Source organism: Lucilia cuprina, chromosome 6, assembly GCF_022045245.1.
Source record: "Lucilia cuprina isolate Lc7/37 chromosome 6, ASM2204524v1, whole genome shotgun sequence".
NCBI lineage: Eukaryota > Metazoa > Arthropoda > Insecta > Diptera > Calliphoridae > Lucilia > Lucilia cuprina.
This window is the reverse complement of record NC_060954.1, coordinates 42,424,992-42,439,027: the sequence shown is the minus strand read 5'-3', so window position 1 is coordinate 42,439,027 and position 14,036 is coordinate 42,424,992. Positions and strand designations below refer to the sequence as shown.

Genomic DNA, 14,036 nt, shown 5'->3' with positions numbered 1-14,036 from the left:
TCGCTCCGGAACGACCCGAGTCATACACGGCCAAAAATTGTCAATCCAGCGACAGCTGTATAAACCGAAAGTTTTTTCCCCAGGAAAGAACTATCGGCCACAGTCGAGCTGTTACAACAACAACCTCCTCTAACAGAGTTAGAATCAGTTCATCATTTGTATGAAAGTAACATCCATTAACACCTGTATAACATATATAAAGGATGAAAGTTCACAGAAGACAGATATAAGTACTATCCACCAAAAAGCCATGGAAGACTTCATCACTACAGCGTTGGTATTGTCGGGGTAGTTCGTCTCGTACCCGTTTAAAAAGAGGATCGAAACCTAGAAAGTTGTATATGTTTAAAGTTTCATTGCTATCCGTAATCGAGCCATAAGCCAATAATAACAGCCTTTTAACCCAATGAAAAAAGTTTGAAAGCTGTCAAAACGCACCGCTTAGACCCATAACTAGCTGTATTTAAATGACATCAGAAGAACATCTGAACAATCGTACCTCTTCTATCTAACAGAGTTAGAATCAAATCATCGTTTGTATGAGAGAGATATCCAAGAACATCTAGATAATATATGTAAAGGATAAAAGCTCATAAAAGACAGCAATAACAATTACCTTATTGGTGTCGTTCCCACGACAATTGAATCTTCGCTCTGGAACGACCCGAGTCATACTGGGCCAAAGATTGTCAAATCCTGCGACAGCTGTATTAACCGAAAGTTTTTTTCCCCAGAAAAGAACTATCGGCCACAGTCGAACTGTTACAACAACAACATCTTATTGCTGTCTTCTATGAAGACTTTAGAGCTCGTCCTCTACCTGTTTTTAACGAGGATCAAAACCTACCACTTGACACTAGAGTGTTATAGGCGAAACTAACATCGATAATAAACGATACCATTCAAGATCTCTATCCTGTTTGTAGCATGGACAGGACAAATCCAACATAGCTAGAATCAGAGAGAGCAGCGGCTCTGCTTATGGGTTTATATCTAGCTGATTTGGTTAACTAGGGGTAGGTGTCGCTCAGGGTTCACTGACTACAAGGTGACATCACTAGCCCAGCTGATCATTGTTTGACACTTGTATACAGACTTAAAACTCACGTTTGTCACACTCCATATGAAAAAAAAATTGCACTCAAGTAGTGGTATCTCGTATACCGTGGTGTCACTGTTACATTTACAACAACAACAACTTCTTAACCCTTTTAGAGTCTTGTGTTAAAAAACTATAAACCTCTTACATAATTTTTGTTAAAAAAGCTAAATACTTCATAACTTTTTCTTTGCAATCGCTAGCACTTTTTGAGAAAAAAAAAACGCTTTAATAATTAAACGTTTTTTTCTTTTTTAATTAATAGTTTTTATTTTTGTAATTTTTTTTTAATATTTTGTTTTATTTCATTTTATTATTAAACTAAAAATAATTATAAATTAAAGAGACCTTACTTTAAAAAAAAAAATAATAATAATAATAATAATAAAAGGGAGTTTTTTTGTTTTATATTAAATACATTTACAAATATAATTAAGTTTTTTGTTTTTCGTTTTTTTTTTATACTATTAGTTTTAATTTAAATGGACAATATATACTAAACTTAGTAAATGTTAAATGGAAATATTTAAATGCTTTTTTTTTGTTGTGGTTGTTGTTTGTTGTTAAATTTTAAAAATAATAATAATAACAAACAAACCAAAAAAATAATAATAATACAATTTGAAATTAAAAGCAATTATTTCGTTTTGTTTTTTTTTTCGTTTTAAAGTTTTTGTTTATTTTGTTGTTCTTGTTGTTGTTTTTTTATTAATACTATATTTTATCAAAAAATATAGTTAACAATTATTTTTATTTTTTTGTGTTAATTCATTTTTGTTAAATTCTTTTTATATTCATTCGTTTTTTTTCATTCTTAGTTTTAAAATTAAGAAATCGTTTTCTTTTTTTTTAATTTGTTTAAATTAAAACCTTAAGTTTATTAAATTAATATAATAAATTCTTAAAATGAAAAAAATAAACAAACAATTTAGGTGTTTTGTTTTTTTGTTTTAAATAAATTTCTACAAAGTTTTTAGTTAAATTTCTTTTTTCCTTTACATACATACAATGAATACGTACATACATACAGTTACAGTTTAGTTTAAAATATATATAAAGGAAGAGCAAGGCTCTTACTTTACATTTTATGTTTTGTTTTAAATAAGTCTTTTCATCTTAAACAGAGCAACTAAGCTGCAAACCTATTCACAACTTCTATACTACTCTAGCTACTACTACTACTAAAAAAAATCTATTCACATTCTCTTTAAAAAAAAAAAACTTCATAATGAATACGCGCTCTCTCTCTTTCTGTTGGTTTTGTTTTTGGAAGATCAATAAAATTTTTCCTAAATATGTAATTTAGCTGTCTGTTCAATTTTGTTTTGTTAGGTTTTTTTCAATGTCTTTTTTACACTTTTGTTTTTGTAAATTTTAACTTAAATACGCCAACCTTGATCATCGTCTACAATAGAATCCGTATCGGAGGGTTCTTCACCATACATATCGGCTAGCTTGCGGAAACGTGGACCAAAATTCGAAAGATAATCAAAATTGAGATCACCATCATCCGTACAGGAGGCCAGTGAAGAGAGTGAACCATCTGAATTGCCATCTCCCTCATAGGCATAATGACGTACATCATCAATGGCAAAGGCACCAATATCACGATCACAATTATCTTTTTTATCACCCAAAAAGCCACCTATATCGGGAATTTCCTGTGGCTGCAGATTGGGTGCATGTAGTGTATGTGGATCTTTGTATAGCGTCTCACCATAATAGGGTTGAGTTGTTCTTAAAACATTTAAATCATAGTCGGTGTCACGTTCGCCACCACCCTCATCTTCATAGTTAATAATAGTTTCTCTTATATCATCGATATCCTTTTCATGCCAACCATTCTTTTGTTTCTTCTGCACCACCACGGCCAGTAGTATGATAAGCAGTAATACAATACAAGATATAATGGCTATAATAAAGTTACGATCTATGCCAAAACTAACTGCCACAGCTACGGCTCTCTGGCAGCCCGAATCAATATTACGGAATACTGAAGGAGCACCCAAATTATAGGTATGTTCATTGATCGTAAGATTACGTATACAGCCAAAGAAACCCTGTTGACTGGGTACATAAGTCCAATTGAGTTGATGTCCTAAATGCACTAAATCCACCGGTGTGCCTCCCAGTTGAAGAGGAGCATTAACATTTAAGAATTCATTAGGACCCTGGGGTGCGCCCAAACTCATACAAGTCGATAGACGACAATTATCCACAGTCATTTCTATGCTAGACTTTTGTAGCACTATATCCAATTGATAGGCTTTGCCCGCTTGCAGCTGTATATGTCTATGATCTATGCGTATGGTGCCGGAACCATAGTCTACCGTCAAAACAGGATAACCCTTAATCAATTCCAGGGCTAAAAAGTCTGTTAAAGGCAACAAATGATTGTAATTTAAAGGACCCAAATACATAATCAAACCATGATCGGTTTGTGGTGCTATTTCCAAACTAATCTTGGTATTATCACAGGCAGATATGGGCTCATAGAAGGCATAACCATTGCCATAGAAACCCACCGAAACCAATTCACAATGAGGTCCCGTAAAGCCATCTATGCAATCACAAGCATCATCTTCACCCAACTTAGGAGTACCACCATTAAGGCAATAGTTTCTGCGCTTAGCCTCACAAACACATTGAGCCTCTATGAAGGCTGTAACACCCACAAACGAAGTGGTATTCGAGTAAATCATATAAGGTACTGAAGATTTATGTAAAGTATTCATACAGGAAGATTCACATTTAAGTTTCTCCACCAGACACTCATCGATATTGACCATAAGTATTTGTAAATCTAATTCATTTTCCAATTCATCCTGATGCTGAGCCACTATGCCATTAAGTTTTTCAGGAGCATAATACGGTGAACCATGAGCTGAATAACGTACATCTAAATTATTATTATTATCGGAAGTTTGTAGAACAGTAAAAACATCGACATTAGCTATGGAAGTGTTAAACAATTTAGCCAAATAGAACTGCAAACGATCTTTTAACGAAAGACTATCATCGGCCTGAGCATCTCGTGAAACACTAATGAAATCCTCTTTAGTTATATTATAGAAACGTATACTGCCACTTTTATCTACTGCCTCCTCGGGTAACTCACGTACTATGACCGTTACATCGGCATCAACTGAATGACGTGGTATAAAGGTAGACTCTTCGGTGACCACAAATTGCAAATCATATTGACCTTCGGGAGTACCTTCGAGTACGGTTATCATGCCGGAAGATGGATTTAAACGGAAATTATCATGTGATATATCATGGGCCCAGCGGAAAGTTTTATCATCTAAATCCCAATCATCTAAATCATCAACAAACACCCGACCGATTTCGGTGTCCGGAGCCTCTCCCTTATAATTGTATACCGTAATACGTGATGATCCCTCCGACATGGCATTATCATTAACATCGCCTATAATCAAATGCAAAATGCTAACAGAACTCATTTTCGGATGACCCGAATCACTAATACGTATGGGTATATAATAATCCTTTTGCTCTTCACGATCAAACTGTACATTGGCAAAGAGATAATCATTGTCTATGCTAAATTTCGTTTTAATATCAGGCGAAGCTTCACTGTCAATGCCAAAGGTGTACGGAGGACCATTTTGAGGTTCATCATAATCGTTAGCCTGCAGTTGTACCACTTGACCAGGATTACGATTTTCTTGCCATATAACCGGCATTTTATTAATGAGATAAGGAGCATTATCATTGATATCTTCTAAATTAATATCCACCGAGGCTACACTCTTTAAACCGCTACCATCTTCATCTACGGCCGCAATTAAAACACCCCAAGACTTATGACCATTAGGTAAATCACGATCGAGTGGTTGTATTAACTTTAAGCAGCCACTATCATCTATAGTCAACATCTTTTTATGATCATCTTTAACCACAAAATACTTAATATGCTGATCTGCTGTACGATCTTTAATATCCGGATCATAGGCTTCAATATTCAAAATACAATAATCAAAGATCTGTTCTTCACGTATGGTTATGGAATATTTCTCTTTAAAAACCGGTGGATTATCATTGACATCTTCGATTTTTATTATCACAGTGGCATGATCATCGAATATACCATCAAAGGCTCTTATTTTCAACATATACTCGGTGATATTCTCATAATCTAGTCTAGAGTTGACGGTAATTTTACCAGTTTGTTCTTCAATCTTAAAGGCATTACCCACATTGCCACTTTCGATGGTGTATTTAATTTGTGAAGCATTATCTTCATCCTCTGCCGTCACCTCAATGACTATGAAATTGATATTGGCATCTTCGGGTAGTTTATCGGCTACATATTCTGACATTTGGAAATGAGGCTTATGATCGTTTTTATCTGCTATTTCTATGCGAAATACCTGTTGACCACGATTAGGTTCACCGTTCTTAATGAGCGAAGAGGGCGAATTGTCACTGGCTATAACTTTAACATTATAAAAATCTCTTTCTTCACGATCAAAGGTGGTGAGTGCGGTAATGTTGCCCGTATGAGGATCAATGGCGAAAAACTCACGATTATCGGCCAATTCAAAAGAAACGATATTATTGGCCTCTGTGCCATCCATATCGAAAGCACGTACCTGCATTACTGGTGTACCGGCCGGTTCATTTTCCAATATAGTGCCCGTTTTGACTTCCGTAAAATATGGTATATTATCGTTAACATCTTCGATTTTAATCTTTAAAACATGTTCGGCTGCCAAATCATAAGTATTACGAGCACTCATGGTTAGAGTATAATCGGTGACAGCTTCATAATCTAATGATTTACCTAAACTAATAACTACCGTATCATCGATTTGATCGAAAACAAAAGTCTTCTTACTATTCGTTTGTTCCGTACGTCCCGTTATCAATTCAAATATAACTTCCGGCTTATTGGGAACATTCGAAACGGCCTTAAGCTTAACTATCGGTATAGAATAATCACTAAAGTTTTCTTTAAGGAATATGGGACCATCGACAGGATCTATAAATGAGGGTGGTCGTTTATTCGATTCGACTACGCGTATGCGTACTTCAATTTGAGCATCTTGAGGTGGATCGGGTACAATATTATAGGCTCGCACCGTTATGGTATAATATTGTCCGGGTCTTTTATCTATGGGTCTATTTAGGTGTATAATACCAGCATCCTTATCGATAGTAAAGTAAGAATGATCACGTTCAGGTAAAATTTCATAGGCTATAATACTATTATTACCATCGTCCAAATCACTAGCAGTGATACGCATAACCACAGCATTCGGCTAAAAATAAGGGAAAAACGTAAGAAATAAGAAAAATATATAGAGAATAATTTCAAAAAAAGGATAATTTAGTTGGATAATATTCTTCAGGAATTTCTAAAGGACTTTTAAAGGAATTTCTTAAAAAACTCTTAGTAATGATGTGAACACATTGTTGTTTTTGTTGTTTGTAAACATAATTATTGTGTATTTTGGTTTTTAGCTAAATCTTATCTTAATCCTTATATAAGTAATATAATAGTTCTTCATCCCTTAGTATTTGCAGTCAGGTAATATTTTTCAAATTTCTTAGTAATTTACTTGTTTGATGGGAAAATTAAAAGATATTTAATGTTGAAATTTTCCACTTTTTAATTATGAATTAGAAATGTGTTTTTAAATCTTAACTAATGATGTAATTTCTTTACGAGAGACAATTGCTGTCAAGGAGTTTAACAATTCTATTTATCTGCATGCGGGCTTTCTATAAAAATCTTTAAAAATCTATATGTTGACAAGTGGTTTATAACTTAAAAACGTTATGGAGTACAAACTAGTTCTAGGGAACTAGTTTGCAATTATTTCATCAATGTTGCCCGTATGAGGATCAATGGCGAAAAACTCAAGATTATCGGCCAATTCAAAAGAAACTATATCAATATAAATAGAGAAGTTCTAGAAACGATTTGAATCTTCTTAAGACTACTTCTTTAACTCAGGATTGATTCTGCGATCTACCTATCTATCTATCTATTTATCTATCTATCTATCTATCTATCTATCTATCTATCTATCTATCTATCTATCTATCTATCTATCTATCTATCCATCTAACTATCTATCTATCTATCTATCTATCTATCTATCTATCTATCTATCTATCTATCTATCTATCTATCCATCTATCTATCTATCTATCTATCTATCTATCTATCTATCTATCTATCTATCTATCTATCTATCTAACTATCTATCTATCTATCTATCTATCTATCTATCTATCTATCTATCTATCTATCTATCTATCTATCTATCTAGTTCTTTTATGAATATAGTTTTAGAGAAGTTCTAAAAACCATTTATAATTTCTTTAGAACACTTTTCGAACTAGTCACCCGCAGAATTTTAACCCTCAGGATTGATTCTTCGTAAATGTTTTAAGGACGACTATCTATACTCGTTCTATGGAACGATTTTGGAACAAATTGTTTTATCATTGATTTTTGCTTGAATTTATTAACTTTGGAATTAGTTCTAGCAAAGCTTAAGATAACAATTGCATCTTCTTTAAAACAGGTCTTTAGCGCCGTTATAGCAAATCGTTACTCATTACATATATGTAATACTTTTGAAATTAGTTTTTTGGGAACTTATTCTAGGATACTTTATCAATGACTTTTGTTAGAATTTGTCAGTTCCTGATAAAGTTCTAAGGAAGCTTTAGAGAACATTTATCTCCTATTTGGAACAGATCAAGAATTAGTTCATTCTGCATCGATTTTTGTTTAGAATTCTTAAGATTATAATAAATTTTAGGAAAGTTAAAGAACACTTCATGAACTAATTCTTTCTTTGGCTGAATTCATTACTCTCACAACTGATTATGTGGAAATGTTCTATAGAACGCTTCTGACATCATTTGCAAGACATTTTCCTTAAAACAGTATTAGTTCTTTGTTCGTCATAATTGTCACCTTTAGAGCTCGTTCTCTCTAAGCATTACGAGGAAATTTTTGGAACTGTTTTTTTAAATCAATATATTTTGTTATAATATATGCCACTGGAACTAGTTCGAGGAATGTTTTGAAAATATTGCATTCTACACACAAAACTAATACTTTTATCAATCACTTTGGTACAGTTCAAAAAATAGTTTTTTCTTCAATGATTTTTGTTTGAAATTCTTAAGGTTTGAAATTCTAAAGATTGAGATAAGATTTGAAAAGGAATAAGAAGAGATTATTATAACAGACATGGAAATCTATAGAATAAACTAGTCTTCAGATTCGTCTTCGGAATAAAATATTGCATAATCCATAGGTTATATTATTGCCTAGTATACGGACTAGTCTGTTGACTAATCTTTGGACTAGTTTATGGTGTAGTATATAGTGCAAATTATGGTCTAGACTATGGCCTAGCCTATAGTCTTGTCTAAACACTTATCTATGAAATGGTTTTGCACTAGAAAAATTTATGGAAAATATATCACAATTTTGTTAATAATATCATTGTGGAATCTGTAAATGTTACTAAAACTGCACAGAACAAACTAAACAATTAGTTTTCAAAATTTTTGATTAATTACGCTAATTACTAAATAATCCATATTATTAAAATATTAATTTTACTGAACTTTTTATTTAGAAAATTTTTTTTATTGGGAAAGAAAGACAACATTCCATTTTTATTTAATTAATTACTTCATAACACTTACTATTAGATTAATTAGCCACAAACACATTTTAACTACTTCAAGTTCTTTAACAAACAATATTGATTTCTTTAATTTAATATGAATTATTTTAAATTAAAGGCGAAAGCACAAAAACCTTTTCTTGTCTTGGAACTATAAATAAATACTGACTATGCCAGCCAATTGGGTTTTCCAAAGAAAAGAGGTAACAACCTAAAAACTACTACTTAAGCTACGTTTTAGATATAGACCAATGCAATTTTAAACTATTATCGTTGCTAAAGGGTTTCAAGGTTTTTTTTGCACTAAGTACATTTTCCATTTTTTTAAGAGCAGTGAACTCAATTGGAATTTACCCTTATGTACTTAAACACATAAATAAGAAAGAAACTATAATGGAAATGAAAAATAAATGTTTTATGTTAACAACATTGTTTTAATGTATTAGGTATACTTTTCTACCTTTAAGTGTTTTTTGAAATAGTTGCAAAAAAAGGGAAAATAGTTGTAAGGAAAAGAGTGGTATGGTCACCTCCTACTTAGCAGACAAAATCAACCTACTTAATATAGACGGGATTGTATAGGTGTATATGGAATGTTTTGAAATGCATTTATTTGAAATAAAATTATAAAAATCTAAAACAATGTTTGAACAAAAGTGTAGTCTAGACTATAGTGTAGACTATAGTCTAGTCTATAGTCTAGTCTATAGTCTAGTCTATAGTCTAGTCTATAGTCTAGTCTATAGTCTAGTCTATAGTCTAGTCTATAGTCTAGTCTATAGTCTAGTCTATAGTCTAGTCTATAGTCTAGTCTATAGTCTAGTCTATAGTCTAGTCTATAGTCTAGTCTACAATCTAGTCTACAGTCTAGTCTACAGTTTAGTCTTCAGTCTAGTTTATACTCTAGACTAGATTCTAGTCTACAGTCTAGTCTATAGCCTAGTTTATATCCTAGTATAGAGTCTAGTTTAGTGTCTAGTCTATACTTTAGTCTATAGTATATAGTCTAGACCAAAGTCTAGTTTATAGTTTAGTCTATAGTCTAGTTTATAGTTACTTTTCAAATCTATTATTATTTATAGTAAAAAATTCTAAATTTTGTCAAAAAATTTTTATAAATTCGAAATTTTGGTACAGTTTGTTAAAAACATGAAAATTTTTTACTATAGTTTTGTTTACAATTACAACAACCAAGTCCTTGAGTTACTAAAACGGAAAAATACCTATGCATATGGTGTCTTTAAGAGAAAAATCTACCTGCTTGTGGAAATTCCTTGCTTTCTTGACACAACTAGTATGTACATTTAAAAGAAAAACAATTCTTTTTAAAATCTTTTAAGTCTTTTATTAACAAATAGCAGTAATCCAGGGGTCCGCTGAATTGTTAAATAAAAGAATAAAGATTTTGAAAAGCCAACACAACATTCTCAAATATTGAAAGAAATTTCCTTAAATTTTTTTGTTTTGAAACTCACCTGTTTATCTTCCGACATAGACTCTTCATAACGAGCCTTATTGAATACCGGTGGATTGTCATTGATATCCTCGATGGTTACTTTAAAGGTGCAGACATCATCCAAAGGTGGTCGCCCATTATCGGTGGCTTGTACTGTAACATAGACTGCTTTTTCGTGTATAGGTTCATCACGATCGAAAGTGTGTTCGGTAACAATAACACCCGTTGTAGGATTAATACGAAATTTCGGACGTTCAGCAGCCGATTGTACTAAACTGTATTTGATTTCTTGTTCTGGATCAGGATCCTCGGCCTCCACCATAATAACATAGGTATTTTCCGGTTGTTCTTCCTTAACGGAAGGCTTATAGCCGGCACAATTTTTAAAGGCAGGCTTGCGATTATCCACCGAGTAAAGAATTTCATTGGAATTGACATTATTCGAAGACTGGCCAAAGTAAATGGCTGAATTGCCACTACGTGTTGAGGGTAGACCGGAATATAAAGCCGCCACTGAATCACGTTTAGAACGTAATGTCTGTTGATTGCTGCTGGACGAGCTTAAGGCTAATAAATCCGCAAAATATTTTGAGGCATCATAGGAGGAATGATTTGGTGGATTACTTGTTAATCTTGTTGATAATACATGGGCGGGTAGTAAAAAACTGACAATTATCACTAAACTTATCACAAACGGCAGGTATTTCCTTCGGCTGTAATGTTTGTAAATCTGTTGCGGATGTGCATGTAGGCAGGAGTTATCATTTTCCTCGCTGGCATTTTCTGTTGTGTTGTTTGACGTTATTGTGGTGGGCTGTAGGCGTGGTTGTAGTACTGAGTTCGTTGAGGAAACCATTTTTATAGCATTACACTGCTTTTTCTTAAGCAGTTGAAATTTTCTTAACAATTAGTATAAAACTTGATTTGTCGATTTTAGGATTTTTTAAAATTTAGCATTTTGTGTGTGAATTTCTTTTTTTTATTTTTACTTCGTATTAAATTTACGTGAGTCACCCAGTATTCGAGATGAGAGTAGATAACTATTCAAGTTAACTGTTTTAGGATTTATGTATATTTTTGTATTATTTATTTTAAAATTAATATTTATTTTGTAAAATAGCTTTTTGTTTCTTTAAATTCAATTGCTCTACTTTTTCTTTAGCTAATTTATGTTAATTTGTTTACTTTTTTCGTGGTGTAGAAGTGACGTCTGCTAACGTCATCTTAGTTTCATGGCAACCGTTATAAACAAAAAAAAACAACAAATTGCCACTTCACTTTAATTTATTTTTTTTAATAAAAGTTATTTTTCTTTATATTATTCTAAATTTACTGTTATTTATTTTGTTGAAATTTATTAAAAATTATTTTTTTATTTTATTCTAAACCACGTCTAATGAAAATCTGAATTTTTGTTAACTTTTTTTCAACCAAATCTTTTACTTTGACTCTTTTTCTCTTTCTCTTTTTTTGTGTTACTTTTTCTGTTAAACTTTAGTTGTTGTTGTTGTTTTTATCGTATTTGTTTTATTTAGTATAGTTGTTGTTTAGTTTAAAACAGGTAAATCCAGGTAAAAATAGTGGTTTTTCTAAATTAAACACATACCAATGTGAAGTTGTTAACAATTGTAGTGGTAGTAGTAGTTGTAATTTTTTCATTAAACAAATTTTATGTATTTAACTCATATAATAGTGTATTGGTTACCAAAAGCATTTTTGATAAAATTTACTTAAGGCACACAAAAATTTGTTGTATTTTTACTTATTATTTTTTGTTTATAAAAAAAACTAATTTTTGTTATTTTTCTTTAATTCTAAACTTGTTCAACAGTTTCTTTTTTTTCAATTCCCGGCAACAAGTTTTCTTTTGTGTATGTATTTATAATTTTCTTATACGATCGTGATCTTGTTTTTTTCTTTTTGTTAAACGCTCGTTTATTTTATTTCAGTTTCGTCCGCTTAAACGACCAACAACACCAAGCACTAAACTCAAACTAAAAGAAATAGAGGAAAATATATAAAATCTCTTCTACTCTTCTACTTTATTTCATTTCTTCAATAATACTGGTATTAAACCAGTATTTTGGTATTGCCATATGAAGAAAAAAACACCCTGTTTTTATTAGAAGAGAGTTGAAGTTGAGAGAAAGAGAAGAGTAAATAAAATAACTGAACTGTTTTGTTATTAAATGCATTAAAGGCACTGCTTTATCTTTTGAATAAATAGTATTACCATATTAAAGTATGGATTCGTAACGTTAATTTTTCAAAATTACTAAATTTATTTCTTTTCGATTTCAATAAAGTTTTAATTGATTTTCTTTCTGTAGAAAGAAAAATGCGTTATTTTTAAGTCACATCTGCTATTAAAAATACAACTCTATCATTTCGACATATTTGCAACTTGAGCAAAAATTCACTTTTTTGTATGAAGTTTTTCAATAAGTTAGAGGAGAAGTTCGTAAACAAAAATCTTTCGTAATGTATGTTCGTGTATTGAACGCCGCAAAACTTGCTGCGGCTCCAAAATTTTATGCAAATATTTTTCCAATACATATTGAAAAAATATACGTGTTTGTGTGTTGAACGCAGCAAACGAGCAAAATGACAGAATTGTCACTGTAATATTGCGCCATCTATGTTTCATTAAAACATCATCATTAAACATAGCTGAGAAATGTCATACACACTGCGTCATCTGGTATTCAGTGTAAAATGAATACCAGAAAATGTATTTGATAAGCGATTTAAGTTTTAATGAAACATAGATGACGCAAAACATTTTGCTCGTTTGCTCATACGAGAAATTTTTGCTGCGATACCGCGCCTCTCATTGATTGAAAAACTTCATATAAAAAAGTAGTCTACAACAGCAAAAATTTGTGTTGCCAGTATAATTTTGTCATATGTCCCGAATCTTAGGCTGAAAATCGGCAAAAATCCCCATTTTTAAATTGAAATCCCCATAGTTTTCTGCAAAATTAACATCATCATTGAATACAGCTGAGACAGATTCAAATTGTTATGAGAGTTACAGCAAATAAGCAGATTTGATGCAGTACATAATATAAAACACATGATATTGCTGTGCATAGCTTGACGGAATTCCTGTGCACAGCAACCTGCTCTCTTCTATCTTTTCGAGATTATTTTTTATTTTTTTATATAAAATCAACAACATTGGTTCCGATTATTTGAATACAATGATATTTTCTTCTCGAATTCTATCAGTAACTGACTGATTTTTTGTCGAGTATAGCGGTCACCAATCGATCGATTTTCGGTTTATAATAGCAGTTAGTAACTAAACAGTTTTGTCTAGAAAAGCGGTCAGTTACTGTCCCAATTTAAAATTACTTATAGTAATTGATCCTGTAATATATTTTGTATTGAAAAGCATGTTAGACTGACCGATTTTCTGTCTAGAACTCAAGGACTTTCTGCCATGAATAGCGTTATTAACTGACCGATTTTCAGTCTAGAATATCGTGAATAACAGATCGATTTTCTGTCTGGAATAACATCAGTAACTGAACGGGTTTTCTGTCGATAATAGCATCAATAACTGAGGTATTTCAGTTTAGAATTGCGATCAATAATCGACAGAATTGTGCCGGTTTACACAGGGAAACTTTTTTGGGAAACTTTGGATTTTGTATGTGAGAGAAAGTTGATATTTCTTTCTCTCACACACAAACATCAAAAGTTTCCCTGTTTAGAATTAGTCAGCCTGTCTAGAATTACGGGTCAGTAATAAACCGATTTTCTGTCTAAATTAGCATCAATAACTGACCGATAA

At 31.9% G+C, this 14,036-nt stretch overlaps 2 protein-coding genes across 2 annotated transcripts in view; one reads left to right on the top strand and one right to left on the bottom strand.

Annotated features, from left to right (window-relative positions):
* Positions 1–14,036, top strand: part of LOC111686918 (DNA repair protein complementing XP-A cells homolog) — a 103,014-nt gene that overhangs the window by 79,010 nt on the left and 9,968 nt on the right. The gene's annotated exons all lie outside the window — the stretch shown is intronic.
* Positions 2,130–12,238, bottom strand: LOC111686912 (DE-cadherin). Its single transcript, XM_023449298.2, has 2 exons — positions 10,257–12,238; positions 2,130–6,384 (listed from the first exon to the last, which is right to left on the bottom strand). Exons 1-2 carry the CDS (start codon positions 11,091–11,093, stop codon positions 2,479–2,481), a joined length of 4,743 nt encoding a protein of 1,580 aa, XP_023305066.2. The 5' UTR covers positions 11,094–12,238; the 3' UTR covers positions 2,130–2,478.